The sequence below is a fragment of the Plasmodium coatneyi genome, chromosome 11 (genome assembly GCF_001680005.1).
Source record: "Plasmodium coatneyi strain Hackeri chromosome 11, complete sequence".
Taxonomy (NCBI): Eukaryota; Apicomplexa; class Aconoidasida; order Haemosporida; family Plasmodiidae; genus Plasmodium; species Plasmodium coatneyi.
The window spans coordinates 1,241,239-1,257,731 of NC_033566.1; the positions used below are offsets into that span (position 1 = coordinate 1,241,239).

The 16,493-nt window shown below is 40.3% G+C and overlaps 2 protein-coding genes across 2 annotated transcripts; both read left to right on the top strand.

Annotated features, from left to right (window-relative positions):
- Nucleotides 1-2,077: 2,077 nt before the first annotated feature.
- On the top strand, nt 2,078-5,463 carry PCOAH_00034360 (Uncharacterized protein; the record flags this gene model as incomplete). The annotated part of the gene is made up of 8 exons (XM_020060230.1): nt 2,078-2,180; nt 2,379-2,498; nt 2,648-2,728; nt 2,825-2,851; nt 2,999-3,150; nt 3,258-3,465; nt 3,589-3,630; nt 3,815-5,463. 8 exons carry the CDS (start codon nt 2,078-2,080, stop codon nt 5,461-5,463), a joined length of 2,382 nt encoding a protein of 793 aa, XP_019916014.1.
- Nucleotides 5,464-6,232: 769 nt separating this feature from the next.
- Nucleotides 6,233-7,753, top strand: PCOAH_00034370 (N-acetylglucosaminylphosphatidylinositol deacetylase; the record flags this gene model as incomplete). The annotated part of the gene is made up of 6 exons (XM_020060231.1): nt 6,233-6,679; nt 6,783-6,850; nt 7,070-7,174; nt 7,319-7,357; nt 7,452-7,514; nt 7,717-7,753. 6 exons carry the CDS (start codon nt 6,233-6,235, stop codon nt 7,751-7,753), a joined length of 759 nt encoding a protein of 252 aa, XP_019915627.1.
- Nucleotides 7,754-16,493: the final 8,740 nt, after the last annotated feature.

The window sequence follows — 16,493 nt, forward strand, 5'->3', positions numbered from 1 at the left end:
GAACTTATGTGATTATACATTTTTAGCAATAAAGTAGAACCACAAGTGGGGAGCGCAAAAAGTAGGTATCCCCATCAAAGGGGAAAAACTCATGCATGCGAAGAATTGCCCCCAAATAAATCAACATGACGCGTTAAGTTAAAAGGTGCCAATTTTGCACACAGTCACGTGATGAAAAAGGGGAGAGAAATCCTTTTCGTGTGCACATAAATTAACTTTTATCACACCACATATTTGAGAAAGCACCTATTTGCTCACTCAGCTGAATTTTATTCTAGAGTCATACGCAGTGGGGATATCTTGATAGCATGTCCAGGTGGCAACTTGACACAAACCGCCAGATCGCCATACCGCCAGATCGCCATACCGCCAGACCACTTAACATAAGAGGCGCGCCTCTTCTTCATGCTGGTGATCAATTTGCGCAAAACAAAAAAAAAAAAAAAAAAATGATAAAATTTTGAAACCGTTTTAAAGGGGGGAAGAACAAAAATGATCTCCTAGCTGTGCCAAAAATGGCGGGACAAAAAAAGAAGAAAAAAAAGACACCTACATGCAATATAGACATATAGGGTTGTTCTGTATGGTGATAGTAAAAAAAGAAAAAATTATGTCATTTTGATGATGCTAAAAAAAGGTCAAAAGGATTTTTAAGCCCATTATGGAATGTCGGTTTGGATATAAAGGCTCTTTATTCTGATTTTTTTCTTTTTTTTTATTTCCTATCGCCACAATCTCTTACTGATTTTGAGTGCATTTTAGTACTGCATCTTGGGTGATTACCTCTTTTTAAATTAAAGTTAAGCGAGTGGAAGAAACGCTTTTTTTTTTTTTTTTTTTTTTTTTTGGATTGTCTCTTTTGTGCAACTTTTTTGTCCACGCTATTTTGTCTGTTCGTATGTAACTCGTTTATTAAACTTTTCATTTTTAATCACTCCAAGTTTGACATCCACCATTTCCCCCCCAGCAATTTGCCACATCTCAACTTCTTCCCAACAGTCCCCCCAAAAGTACTGCTATTTTCTGCGCTTTTTTTTCCAGCGAATTAGTTCCCTTCCATTCTACAGTTGCCCTTTCTCCTCATTAAAGATGATGCCGACGATGGAGACGTTCGTCTTTCTCTTGGCGATTGCCCTGATGCTTTACCTTAATCCTGGAGGTAAGCCTTGCTCCACACACCATACATGCTAGCATATTAACATTTAAATATGTCCACGTATGCACATTTTCTGTTTGTACTTTAAACGTGGATACGTACGAATGGAAAGACCGCCTTTTGGAGGATATTCATTTGGATTCCCTTTTTTTTTTTAACCTTGGCTCAGATTACATGTCATCCTCTGACACCATCGGAGGTTAATCGAATAAAAAAGAAAAAAAAAATTTCAAAAGGATTAAAAAGGGGCCGTGTGGAATTGGCCAAATGGTACAGTTGCGCCTTTCATTTTTATATGTGTGTTTGGAGGAAGAGGATGGGTGGTGGTAGTTATGCATGGGTATATGCATAGGCACATAAGTGGAAATATGAACGTATATGTGCCTCCATCTCCCAAAAAAATCACAAATGTGTATGCACATGAACACGCCTACTTACGATTGTGCCCCCTTTCCGCTATGCAGCCTTTGAACCCTTAAGTATCACCAGCCGATGTAAGCTTAGGACGCGATGGCCCCTTACTGCGAGTGCAGAAGAACTAACCGAACAGTTTAACCTGTCTGTCTGGCAAACGTCGCCTGGAGGCTCAAATTTTATTCTTTCCTTCATCCTATTTTTACCCCCTCCTCATCGCATTTCAAATGAAAGGCTCCAATTCAGCGAACCCTAACAGGAAATGTACTTCACGTGGGAATGGAACAAAATGAAAAGATGAAAAAGGGAAAAGTGGACAAAACTAAGCGTTCCATATTAATATGAACAGTTACTCCAGGTGTGTAATTTTTTTTTTTTTTTTTTTTTTTTTTTCTCTCCCCCGCATAGCCATTTTTGCAGAACGAAACCTCGCTTCTTCGGGTAGGATAAAACGATCTATTCGAAAAATGAAACGAACAAATAAGTGCGCATCCGCATAGTGCGAGGATGCTTTGCCTGTCTTTTCTGCAAAGAGCGCATACTCACACGCCTTTACCATTTTTCTCCAAACCCGTAATTATAGAAGATCAGTCTACGTCGAACACTGGAAGTAAGGAAACCGAAAGGTCGACGCCTATGCGCGATGTATTAGACAAGCGCAAGTGTGTGCTTACTTAAAGGGGGAAGGAAACAGCTGATGAAAAATTTTTTTGTGTTTACTTTTCCATCACGTCTTCATCGCTTCATTCCACATGTTGCCAACCTTTTTCCTACCTGTTGTACATTTTCGCCCTTTTTTCCCCCCTAGTGCCCTCTAAATCGATCATAGAAGAAAGTAACCCCCGAAAAAGAAAAAAAACTCACAAAGGAACAAGTGAGCAAAGGAAAAAGCCAAAGAAAGGAATAGCTACAAATGATGCGAACAAAAGTAATTTTTCCCCTTTTTTTTTCCCAAACCTCCCCCCACGGAATACACCATCAGGACATCCTTTCTCCAGTAAACGAGAATGAATTGTTGATAGTGGTCAACGAATGATTTAAGGCGGCCTCGACCTGCACAAAAAAAAAATGCAAAAGAACAAATTAACTCCCCCTTGGCCCCCTTTCTGATCATTTTAGCCGTCTTGCCGGAAGAACAACCCGCACCCAGTGGCACATGTAAGGACTTCAATAAAAATCCTTAAGTTCTCTTCTAGCGTAATATATGCCAACAAATGCCACAATTTATTTTTCTCCTTTCTGTCTTTATTTTAGATAGGAGCGTAGATGTAGATGCAGAAGGTAGTCCAATGCATCCGGGGGGGAAATAAAAACCACAATTATGCACTTTTTATTCAAAGTGAAAGTTTAAAAATGGGGGAAAATGTAAAAAACGTTCCCCACTTTGTTCACATTTCCCATTTTTCCCTTCGAAACGCAAAACCTTAGAACCTAGAGCAACCACCAGTAGCCACTACAACAGATTGTTCAAAAAAAAAGCCAAGAAATCAAAAGAATTAATTAACAGTTACTTGGACAGCATATTAGACAGTGATGTGTTAATGTATTACGAACAGGATGCGGGAAGCATACACAGTGAGGTAACATATGCATTTTCTTCCCTCTTCTTCTCCCAATTGGGGAAAGACAACGCAGCGCACATTCGCTCTTCTTATGTGATGACCCCTCTTCCCCCTTCAACGCACAGGACATCGATGTCGAAAATATATCCGACGAGTTGTGTATACAAACTTACGTCATGTCCGCACATTTAATGGTGTATGGTGATGAATTTCAGAGGAAAAATGCCTATATGAGTATATGCAGAGATTGCTATCATTTTTTCGTGAATATGAAGGAGTGCCTAGATAATTCGATTAACATGTCCATAAAGAATGATAGCGAGACGGAAACAGGTGGGAAAATAAATGCGCATGTACAACCCGTTGGGGAAATAACTTAAGTCTTTATCACGACATTTTGTACATTTTGTTGATTTTTTTCATTTTTTTTTAATTTTTTCCCTTCCATTTGCGTAGAAATTAAGGTGCCCTTGTTAGGCCTGAAGTATGAGAAATCAGGTAAGTAAATGGAGAAAGTTGACGGAACAGATTTGGTTGTCTCCATAGGACCAATGCCAAGTCGATCACTTGGTTAATCTGCCTAACGGGTGGTACTCCCCGGTTCACTGTTCTATGCGCATTCTTTAATGCTGCCACATCACAGCATTATATGGCTCCGCCTCACGTGTCTCCCCCCTCTCAGGAAAGTCAAACCAGTCCCTTGTCGTCAACTTCCCGGTGACGTACATCCTGTCAAAGTTAATGTCAAGCTTAGTCACCATGGAATCATACAATTCGAAAAACATAGCAGCAACCTGTGATATTTTGCGAAAGAAATTAGAAAGACAGATAAATGAGAGGCTTGTGAAGTTTCCAAACGAAATGGGTATTTTCTCCGACTACATATCATCGTATAGTGATAATTTTAAGAATGAGATGAGTAGAAACGTAACGGATATGCCGAACTCACCGCACAGTTGTGAAGCGTTGTTGAAGTTATTTGAATATATGGATAAGTTAACTTTCACCTTGGTAAACAAGTCTGGCAAAAAATATTTGGAAAACCAGAAAAGTAAAAAAAGAATGGAAAGTTTTGTTTTCTCCATTTTCAATTTTAAGCACAGAGAATCTGATACAAGTGTGCATATTAAAATGATATGCGATTTTTCCTATACCATTTATGACGTCATAGAAAGGATTAAAAAATTGTACAATGAAGAAGTCAGATCTTTTTTTTTAGAAGATTTGGAGACCCCTGAGTTGTTCTTCTTACGAAATAATTCATACATAAAAAATATCTGCTCCATAAATATAATTGCAACCATCTCTTGGTTTTTCAATCAAGTGAATATGGGAATATACAACAAGAACAAAACGGTTCTGGAATTATTTGTGGAAAAATTTTCATCTCAAAATATTGAGAAGATAGTAGAAATGAAAAATATCAAGAAGAATGTGCCAAAAAAATACGTCACCGATTTATGCGTTAAGACAATGACAGAGAGGGTTGATATGGTCCGCTCGATCTTGCTTGCTTACGACAAGGAGAAATTATCAAAACTTGATGAAGAAATAGATGCGCTGGAAAAAGCACGAGACGAATCGTCCGATAGGGATACAATCAGACCGCCCAGTCCAGCGAGTTCATCAGATGCAGGTACAATTAGATCCCCAAGTTCAGCAAGCTCATCCGATGAAGACACATCAACAGAGCAAAGTCCAGCTAATTCATCCACTGGAGACACACTCAGAGTGCAAAGTCCAACTAATTTATCCACTGGAGATACACCCAAAGTACAAAGTCCAGCTAATTCATCCAATGGAGATGACCCCCAAACTTCGAACCCCAAACCAATGCCACCCCTACCTGTACCATTATCATCCCCAGTGGCACACATGTCTGACACCTCATCAACTTCATCTTTGTCCCCATCACCACCCCCACCTCGAAATGAGATAACAAAAAAGTTTACCTTCTCCAACATAATTAAATACGCTGAGATGTCCCTTCTAAAGCAAAGGCTAAATGAACTTCTCCTAGAAGATACGTCAGACCATGGCAGCAGTTACGAATCCAATAATGATAGACAGAGTTTACAGAGGAACCTTTGGGAGAGGGAAAATTTTATTTGTTTAATGAAAATATTCTCAAGTAAGATGAATTATCAGCTCTCTGGATTACAAAATTCCTTCCTACAAAAGCTTACACTTGAGAATTATAAATTGTATACAGTTTTAAAGAGACCCCTTGATTATAGAGAACACATGTACTTTTGCACCTTTGCCGGGGAGTACTTGATTAACAAAATAGTCTCCTCGAAGTTTTTTTTCATGATTAATATTTACAAGTAAGGTTTGCATGTCCAATTGGTTGTGCTGCTCTCGGCACACCAGTCCTTTTTGCCCTTTTAATGCTTCTTTCTTTTGCGACTTTTTTTTTGCCCCCCTTTTTGTGATCTCTCGCCGTTTGCCGGTTAGCCGTATTTTTTACGTTCCAGCATGATCTTCCCCCTTTTAAACTAAAACGCGTTTTTTAAAACTTTTTTTGTTTTCTTCCCCTATGGAACACTTATTTGTAAATTCGCTGAGTGCACAAGTGCAGAGAAGCAATTGCGGCTAGCGTATACCACAGGACACACGCACTGCACATCCTGTTTCATCAAAATGTGCCACTATATTACCACTTAACAGTGAAAACACCAAGGTAAAAAGGGGTCGCTGCACATTCTTCCAGCTCATTCCCCAAAGGCGAAACACACAAAAAAAAAAAAAAAAAAAATAAAATAAATGATAAGATAAAATAAGGAGAAATCACCATTTTGAGGGCTGCTCGAAGAAGCATTAAAAACGGCCTCGAAATATTCAGCCCCCATGTTGGAAAATATGAGAAAGCGCGTGTAGGCTAACAAATTTACCCCAGCACACATTTAGACCGAGCGATGTACCCGCACATGTGTAGATTCGCCCCCCACCCCCCGACAGCTACATCATGAATTGTGTTTTTCCTCTCTCAAAATAACGTCATGTGTGCACATCTTTTCTGTTCCCCTTTTTCGCACGCCAAGACGTCCCCCCATTGGACCTTTTTAAACACACTAATGGGTTACTCCTGCTGCTGATTATGCAACAACTTTCATACCCATGTGCATGCGCATGCGCATGGACGGGCGTCGTCCTCCTCTTGGGTGGAGTGTATTACTTCATTTGGCATTATCTAAGTCAAAGAAAAAAGCAACTTCCCAATTGGTTGCAAGAAAAGGGAAACGTTGCCTTCATAATTGCTCACCCAGATGATGAAATTATGTTTTTTTTTCCAACCATAAAATTACTATTTGATAAGAAAAAAAAAGAAGAGATTTTTCTTCTGTCTCTTTCAAATGGGGATTTTTATGGTCAGGGAAAAATCCGAGAAAAGGAATTGTACCATGTTTGGTCCTACCTAGGGGGGGTCAAAAACAACTGCAAAGTTATGAATGACCCGGATGTGCAAGACGGTTCGGCCTTCTGGAATGAGAAACATCTTGTGGACATCCTAGCAGACTACTGCACACAGTATAACATAAGAAACGTAAGTTTTAGCCACCACGCAAGTGGGGAACATCAGCATCGGGGTGCAGGATATACATATGTGAGTATGTATGAGCGATTATTCATGTTCCATGTCCCTTTAGGTTCTAACGTTTGACAGCTACGGAGTGTCTGGCCACCCTAACCATATTAGCACCCATGGGAGTGTGCGGTAATGTTGTCACTTAGATACATCTGCACGTATCTTTCGGTATCATCCTCACTCTTACACACATGCATATACACACGGGCGTATCATTTTATGCCAAGTTTGCTACAACGCCCATCCATACACACGCATGAACAACTGGAGAGTGTTTCTGTACCACTATGGGTGCGCATATTTTGGCGCGCAAAAATGGAATCCCCACCCCCGTACCTCTACTTTCAGATTGTTGTCCAAGCGGATGGGCATAAAAGTGCTTACCCTACATTCGACCCATTTGATAGTTAAATACTTGGGCATGTTTTCCCTACCCTTTCTCTTACACAAGAAGTACTTTTTTTTTTTTTTTTTTTTCCAGCATATGGTGGAGCAATTCGTTCCTCTTTTCCTGACATATTTGGCTATTCAATATTTCGTATTTGCCGCTTAAACGATTCTTTTTTTTTTTTTTTTTTTTTTAACACCCCCGTCTAGATTTCTGACGTTTCGGTTTAATCCCGTCTTACTGCTACGGTGCGAGCATTGAAAGGAGTATGTTTGCGAAGAAAAGGCGGCCTTCTTACCAAGTTCATATTTTTTCTTTCCCTTTCTTTTTTCCCCTCCCCAGGTTGATGTACCTCTACAGGTCCCAGTTCGTGTATTACCGCATTTTGTTTTGCCTCTTCTCTCAGTAAGTGCATACCAAATGAGCAGGGAGTACGAAGCGGTTGCACAAGGGCAGTTGCAACGCGCTGCTTCCAAGTTGCTTCATGCAGGTCTTTTGGCAGTATATGTGCCATCCCCTTAAAAGCACCCCTTGATGGCACTACAAAACGAAGCAAACACATTGCACATGGATGTTTTACCCACGTGCTGACTTAACTCCTCCGCAGGTACGCCTACTACAACACCTTCGACTTGATCACCTAAATCAAATTTAAACTTTAATTTTTTTAAATTAAAAAATTCGTAAGGGGATAGAGTTATATACATATGCGTATATATATATTCAAAATTGGTGGATGGATTACTTGTAAAAAAATGGGAGCGTGGTTGAACACATGTGGATGACGACGCGTGACACATAAGCATATATATGTTTATGTATGCGTACACACAGACGAGGGCAACACGCACATATGCCTTCTCTATACATGTGTGTGCGGGATTGTATTTTTTTTTTTTTTTTTTTCCCATTAATTTTACACGCAATGAATAACTGATGAAGTATCATCGAAATCAAATACACACACGAATGCATATATGCCTTGGTATGTAATATATACATAATGAATTGTAAAAAAAAAAAAATATACCATTATATTTTGCATCTTAAAACGAAAAAAATGGGGAAAATGGGAAAAAAGAAAAATGGAAAAAAAAAGACGATAAAGAAAAAGGGAAATGACAGCAATGGGGGGTTCATAGAAGTGTATATGTAATAAAAAAAGAAGGAAGATCATTTAAAAAAAATTGGAATTTATTTTCTTAAAAAAAGGGCACACGTGTGTGTAGTGTGTACATGTTTACACACACATACGCACGCACGGATGCACAAATGTTTGCTGCTCGTTCCGCAAAAGGGGAAGTTGATTAAAAAATATAAGCAGAGGAGCGCGCACACACATACATACATATATATATGCAGTTGCATACGTGTGTACGTAAATGTGCAGGGGTGTATACTCGAGATACTTCCGTGAACGGCTTTCGAAAGGACATCTCGGCTAAAAGCAACGTCACGTTCTCCTGCATATGCGTGGAAGTACGTTATACGGTTGGCGCGCGTACACACCCATGCACAATATACACATTTAAGTAATAATATACAAGTTTTTTTCCCTATAAAAAAATAGTGGAAATAAAAAATAAGCGGAAATGCCCTCAGGGGGAATATATCTTCTACTGTGAGATTTGACTAATCTGTATCAGTTTCCAAGCCAAGTTGCGCACATTAATTTATTCCTTGTGTTGTAACAAACGTCCATATGGTGATAAAAAATAGCTGCACATTTTCCATGCTCAACTAGCCAATTGTTCGCCTTGTCCGTTGAAAAAAAAAAAAAAAAAAAAAGCCTTCTTTAGGGTAACCTTTTTCAAACGTTTCCAGTTTAGGGATGTGTAAATATATTGTCCATTCGCGCTGGTTGGATCTTTTCACCTTTAAACAAATACACACTCCACAACGGATGAGAAATAACGGCCGGGTCGAAACCCCTCCCTCCAGCTGGTTCAGTTCACCTCCGGGGGGAGCTTATCATTCTTGTTTCTTTCCGCACTCATGATAAAATTTTTGACGTCATCTAACTTTAGGTGTTGCAAGATGTTATCGCTATTGATGGTGTTCATTTTGTTCATGTTTCCTTGAGGGAGAGTTCTACTTGGATTGTTTCTGCTGATCATGGATTCGTTACGCGCCTTATCTGCGTTGTTACTTTGGCTCCTTCTGTTGTCACTGTTGTTGGTGGTGCTGCTGCTTGTGTTCTTCACATTTGTTGTGTTTTTTGAGTTGCTGGGGCTTTTGGCACTTCCTGGGCTTCTAGCATTTGCGGGGCTCTTAGTATTTCCAGGACTTCTGGTGTTGCCGGGGCTTTTGGTATTGCTGGGACTTTTGGAGTTGCTGGCGCTTTTCACCAAGACGGGACGCTTCACATTACTGAGGCTCTTAGCAGTGGCGCTTCCCGTTGCACCAGTCTTCGCGCTTCCCATGTTGTTTTTTTCCCCACTGGCACTAGAACTGTTGCTCGGTTTCTTCCTGCGGTAGAGAATATACTCCTGCACCTTGTTATTGCCGCAGGCCTCGGATGAGCTTGTAATTTTTTTTATGTCATAGTCCACATTTCCATCCACAGCACAGGAGGTGACTCGTTGGTATGCGGGTTCGCTTCTCTTAAAGTGAAAATTAGTTCTTGAGTCCATGTTGATGGAGGTACTTCTCTCCTGATTCGGTTCATGTCTATCAGTTTGCACCATTTTTTTTTTCATCAAGTTGGTGTTGGCACAAAGGTTTAGCAATTTCTTTTCTATATCTTCACATTTTAAATTCTTATCAATATTAAAAATGTCCACATTAAAGTCGTTAATGGAGGTAAAGTTGCTGCTGCTGTTATGGTGACGGTGTCTACTAAATTCATCTGCTTTGTCGATGGTCTTCATCGGATGGGAACGGGAAGACGCTGCCATATCTTTCATGTTGGGACTGGGCGTGGTGGATGTAGTGGACCCCTTATTCGTGAACATACAATACTTGGTGTTCTTCTCAAACATATTTTTATACATCTCGGGGCTAAAATTTATTTTGTTTTCGTGACTTGCATTGGTATTACTGTTCATGCGGGATTTGGCATAAGCCACATCGGCTACCATTTTGTCCCCCGGAATGGCTTTCTCCAAGTAGGTGCTATTCTTTAGTGAGCTCTTCATCTTATTTAGATAATTCTGAATTATTGATTTTTCTACATCACTTTGGTTCATCTTCCTATTTTTATCGACACATTTGAGCAGATCTACGTCGGTTGCTCCTGTCCCGCTTCCACCAGCAGATTCTACGAACGAGTTATTGATTAATTTTTTTTTTGTAACTCTTAGAAATTCTTTCGCTTTGAGTAAAAAATCATCATTAAATGAGTCTCTAATAAAATTGGCGTTGTGAATATCTTTAATTAATTTTTCATGAAATGGATTCATTAGATAATTTATTTTTTTCATATTTGCATTTTCATTTTGTGCGTTACTTCCGTTTGCCGATTCTTCTGCGTCGTTATCATTGTCATTCATTTTTTTTTTCTTTATCCTTTTGATGGTATTTTTTACACTTTTCCTCCTCTTGCCCGTCATGGATGATATTTCGTCGTTTATTCTTTCCCTCATTTCATCCGTCATGTCACTTTTTATTTCTATAATATCTTTCGTGTCGGAGCCATCCGAGTTGATAATTAGCGGTTGGCTATATAGCAAACGTTTGAGGTTTGCTTTTGACAAGGAGCTGCCTGCAATTTTGCGATTGTCCTCATTTCTCTCATCATCCATTTTTCCTGACAGGTTGAAAACTCCGCCTCCACTACTGTTATTGCCCCGTCTAGATTCTTTCTCCCTTCTGGGGACCTTTTTCTTGGATGATATTAATATATCCCACTTCATCTCTCGGATGCAATCCTCCAGAATTTCATCAGCCTTATCTTGGAAGTGACTATATAAACTCTTGAATTTAAAAATGGACATATTTCTATACTCCTCCTCTGTGTGCTCATCCGGTATCTTTCTCTTATTTAACAATTCGATAAGTTGTTTTAATTTTTCTCGTTTATCTTCGTATTCTTGTTTTTCTTCCTCCGTTAATTTGTCACAGTGTTTTCTAAAGTGCGCCAATTTTCCCAACTGCACGGTTCCACATTTTGAACATACGGCTCGCAAAAACCTTCTTGCCTTTCCCTTCGAATTGGGGTCATTATTATTGTTTGGTGTACCTCCACTTAGCGGATTATTCTCTCCCTTCACATCACTGCCATTGTTATCTGACGACAGGATGGTGCTCATCATGAACTTGACATTTTCACTGGACCCTTGGTTAAAATTATCCTCTCCCATGGGGCCTCTCCTGCTGTTTAGCTTCTCGTGGCCGTTCTCTTCGTCCTCCTCATTGTCCTTACTTTCGCCTTTCTCAAAACGGTTGCTGTTTGTAAAATCCTGCTTCTTCTGATCCGTTTCAAATTTGATCATCTTTTTGCCCAATGTTTTATCGCTGGAATTTCCCTGCATAGCATTACCATGTTTGTCATACCTACCAGTGGTATCTTCATCTCCACTTGTCACTACACCCTTGGCTCCCTTAAAACTGAACGAATTTGTTCGATGAATATCGTAACCTTTTTTACTGTCCTCCTTGTTTGAACTACTCGTCCTAGGGGGGGATACTCCTTGAGGTAAAAATAGCGTTCCCCTCTCTGCGTCTTCCTCATTTTCCTCCTCCTTCGTCGCAACATTATTGGATGCCTCCTTTTCATCATTGTTATGTTCCGCTTTCCCCTTAAATTGAGCAGAAAAAGGAGAAGAGGAATCTTTACCACTTAGAGCAATTCCCTTCTCAGAAGTGCTACACCCAGAGGTGGGAGCATCCTTATTATTGCCCGACTGATTAAAAGACGAATTCGCGTAAAAGTAGGATTTGTCCAATTCCAATGGGTAGCAACACTGTCCGGGGTACTTATAATTGGCATGACATGGAAGTTTACAATTTTCACAAAGGACAAGAAGCTTATGCGGCAATTTCGTATGCAAAAATGTAGTAGACTTTTTCTTATTCGTTTCCTTGTTGTCATCTTCAATTCCTTTCTGTTTGAGCACCTTTGCATGCTCAATTCGGTTAATTAATTCTTTAACAAAATTGACAGGAAATAAATTCTCATATGAACTTCTCAGTTGAGATTCATATTTCTGATCCAGCGCATCTATTCTTTTTCTATTTTCTATAATAAATTTATCTCTTTCCATTTGTTGGGCTCTCTTCCTCTTCTTGGCTTCTAACTCTTCCTGCTTGCTGTCATGCAGTTGGCTTCTCAGTTCCTTCTGTAGCTGCTTCTCGTTTTCTCTTTCCTCCTTGGTCATCTTTCTTCGTTTCTTCTGTTCCTCCACGGCCTTACATTTGGAACAGAGAAAGCACACCCAATTTTGTGGCGTGAAGTTTACCCCCCTCTGCCGTAAATTATGATAATATTCCTCACCAACATAGTATCGTACATAATCTGGGGGGAAGCAATTATAGCAGAAACTGGTGGGACAAGTCGCACAATGGATTAGTAAATTACCACATTGAGATGATTTTCTAAAACAAAGACAGCATTCATGCCAACTGCAGGTCCATGTCTTCTTCACATTTTCATCCTTAATCCCTTCACATAATTTATGATAAGTTTTGGGGCATCGAAAACAGTTGATCATATCTCCGTAGTCAATTTCGATGTCGTTACCGTTTCGATCCTTCACCACCGCTTTGTGATTTTTCGTGTTATTACAAATGAAGCATCTGTACTCGTGCTTGATTTGTTTCACTTCTTGTTTTCTTCCCCAATATTCTGGTGTATACATATTCTGAGGTTTTTTTCTTTCCCTTACAGATCTCCACAAGGTTATGTCGGAACCTCCAGTTGCTCCTGCAGCATTACCACCACTGGTTGTTCCATTTATGTTGGTCGAACTGTACTGCGAAGTGAGGTTTTCCCCTGTTCCGCTACCACTTCCTGTAGCATTGCCATCTTTTAACAGACCACCTTTCGATTTGGAGCTCCCACCTGCGTATACGTGGTCGCTTCCTTCTCCATAGAGTGGACTATTATCATTCATATTATTCACATTGTTCAGTCTCATTTCCAGTTCTTCTGCCTCATCTATCATAATCTCATCTATATCGATCCCGTTTTCATCATCATCGTTATCCTGATCATCGTCATCAACGTCACTGTCTTCCCCATTTCCACCACCTCTACCTTTCTGTATACAAATATTTCCATCTCCTGTGTCGGCCCCATTATTATTATTTACTTCTTGCTCTATCGTAGTTTTTTCTTCCTTCTCCAAGTCGACCCCATTGATAATGGGCAGTTTTCTTCTTCCCCTTTCTATGAAAAATTCGAGCGGGTAATTGGTTGTGTTTTCCACGTCCATATTTTGTATGGCTGCCTTTCCATGTAACATTAACTTCCTAATCTCATCTGAGGAAAGTTTCTCTTCAAAGTTGTCCAGCATATCTTCATCATCTTGCGTCTGAACAACAAGCTTATCCAACTTCAATTTCTGTTCTCTTCTAAATGCCATTCTTTCTTCTACAGTCCACTCCGTCATGAGCTTCCACACGTTCACTTCCCTCTTCTGGCCGATACGGTGGGCTCTATCAATTGCCTGCAGATCAATAAAAGGGTTCCAATCCTCGTCATACATAATTACGTGGTTGGCTGCCGTTAAGTTGATTCCTAATCCTCCTGCTCTGGTGCTAATTAGGTAAATAAAGTAAATGCTATCATTCAGGTTGAACTCCCGAATGTCTAACTCCCTTATCAGTTTGTTTGTTGACCCGTCCAGCCGCATATACTTCCAGCACCTGTACTTGCAGTACTCTTCCAACTCGTCAAGTACTAACTGGAACTGGGTAAAAATTAGCACCTTGTGCATTTTTACATCTCCCTTGTTGGAATTGTCTTCCGTTCCATTGTCATCCTTCACGTCATTGGCAGATCCGCTCTTTTGGTTACTATCCTTTGGGTTCACTTCTCCTCCATCTGGTGCGTTCTGTTGGTCTACCCCTTCCTCTTTCTTCGGGATCACTCCATCCGTATATTTAGTCTTTTCCTCGCTTCCCATTTTGCTGTGCGCACAGGACTTTTCGCCCCCCTCTTCATCGTCTTGTTCCTCCTTTTTTACGTCCTCTAGGTCGATCCTCCTAGAATCGCCCTTATCTGACATCTTCGTCGACTGCTCGTTGGACTTATCCAAACTGCTCGATGAATCCTTCTTCTGCGTTTTAAAGAACTCCTTTATGTTCATCATTTTGCAATTTTTCCCGAGGGTGACAATATTTTGGTTTTTATCATTCGTGTCGTCATTCGGTTCGTCCTTCACTTCGGCACCGGGCTGAATGGCGCTGCTATCCGCTTTGCCTTCATCACACTCGTCCTTCTCCTCATCCGAATCATCATCTTCTTCTACCTCCTCGTTGCTATCGAAGAGGGTGTTGGTGCTTTCTTTTGTGTTTCCCTTATGGCTGTCCTTATTCTTTCCGCTCTTACAATCATCATCTCCATCCATATCGTCATCATCATCTGCGTCATCACTCTCCTTTTCTTCCTTCTCATCATCTTCGTCTTCCTCATTATCATCCTGCTCGTCATCCCCACTGTCAATTATGCATCTTTTGCGCCCCTTTGCGTTGTTGATTTCCTCCTCATCATCGTCATCACTTTCATCCTCATCCGTGTCCTCACTGGACAGATTATTTCGACCATAGGTTCTTTTTCTGCGGGTACCACCCTGGCCAGAGCTCCCCCGATAGTTGTAATCGGAGAGATCATAAGAGCGATTGCCGTGCTTCAAAACTTTGGTCCTCCTTCCAATGGATTTCCCACCCCCATTGGCTACATTATTCTTGATATATTCTTGGACCTTATCATAGATGCACCTTTTTTTTTTATAAGGGCATTCATTATCAATGGGCACGGTGTGCATGAAGGCTTTAAGCATATCTTCATTTTCGGATGTGGGTTTCAAATCAAATTTACCCTCATTCAAAATTTCCATAAACATAGGGCTACTTTCCAGGGCTTCAATTTTTTTAAATTTCCCTGAATGTTCTCTTTTCTTCTTTTGGGCGTTATTTTGTTCCTGAATTTTGTGGTACCTATACGCAGCAACTTCCTTCTTGTGCTTATCAAAACTGGAAGAATAATTCTTAACATATTTACAATTCTCATAATGCAGTTGGCACAATAGCTTGTCGATGAAGATAAGCTTCGAGGAAGACTCGATGTGTTCTTCCCCAGATATGTGCTTCAACTTTAACGCATCATTCTTTACTTGCTCTTTTATTTCCTCACTTTCCTCTTCGAAGAATGCAAAAAGTTTTTCCATTTGGGAGGGTCGACTAACTATTCCCTTCGGGTGGCCACAAATGATTCTCATTTTGATGACCAAACCGAGTAACTTCTTCACACTGACTTTTTCTTCCACCATGGATCGAATGTCTAGGAGCCTTTTATACCAATGAGCAGACAGAGTACCCAAGGGTAACCAAACATCATGGAAAATCTTCTTCGGCAATGTGATAGCCTGTTCCTTTAATCTTCTGAGCATAATTTTGTCTAAAAGACATCGTATCGATTTTAGGTCCTCCTCTTTGATTGCAGATTTCAGATCAATATTTCCAATGTTGACGTTAAGTTTGGGTCCACTTCCTGTTCCGTTCCCATTTTGGCTATTCCTATCATCCTTATTATTTTTATTCCTCAAGCTGTTATTACTTTTGTGATTGTTACCTGCACCGCCACCGTGACTACTTCCCGCAGCAGTGCTCTGTTGGGATGCATTCATGAAGGCCTGTTCGATAATTTCTGAATTTTTAAATATATCTGGAAACATAAAATTGATGAGGGTGAAGAGCTCCGCTGAATTGTTTTGCAACGGAGTCCCCGTGAGAAGTAATCGCATGTTCCCCACGACTCTATCCATCGAGTGACGGATGGCTCCACTTTGATTTTTTATCCTGTGGGCTTCATCCAGAACTATACATTGCCACTTGGGAATGGTTTCCACGAAGAACTCCTCCTCATTTTTTACCGTCTCGTAGGTAGTTACGTATAAGTCGTATAGCCCCTTCTCGGCTAGCCGATCCTCTTTCGCATGCGTTCTTTCATTCTTCGAACCGCATATTTTGATGCACGTAAGATGGGGGGTAAATCTATGAATCTCCCTGAGCCAATTACCAACGGTGGATAAAGGTACGACGATCAAATGAGGACCATCGATTTTGTTACATTTTAAATAGGACAGAAAACACAACGTTTGTATGGTTTTTCCTAGTCCCATTTCATCTGCTAGGATTGCTCCTCCTGTGAGGAACGACTTTAATAACCATTCGACACCGTCCTCCTGATGAGGCTTTAACTGTACATTATCCACCAGTGGT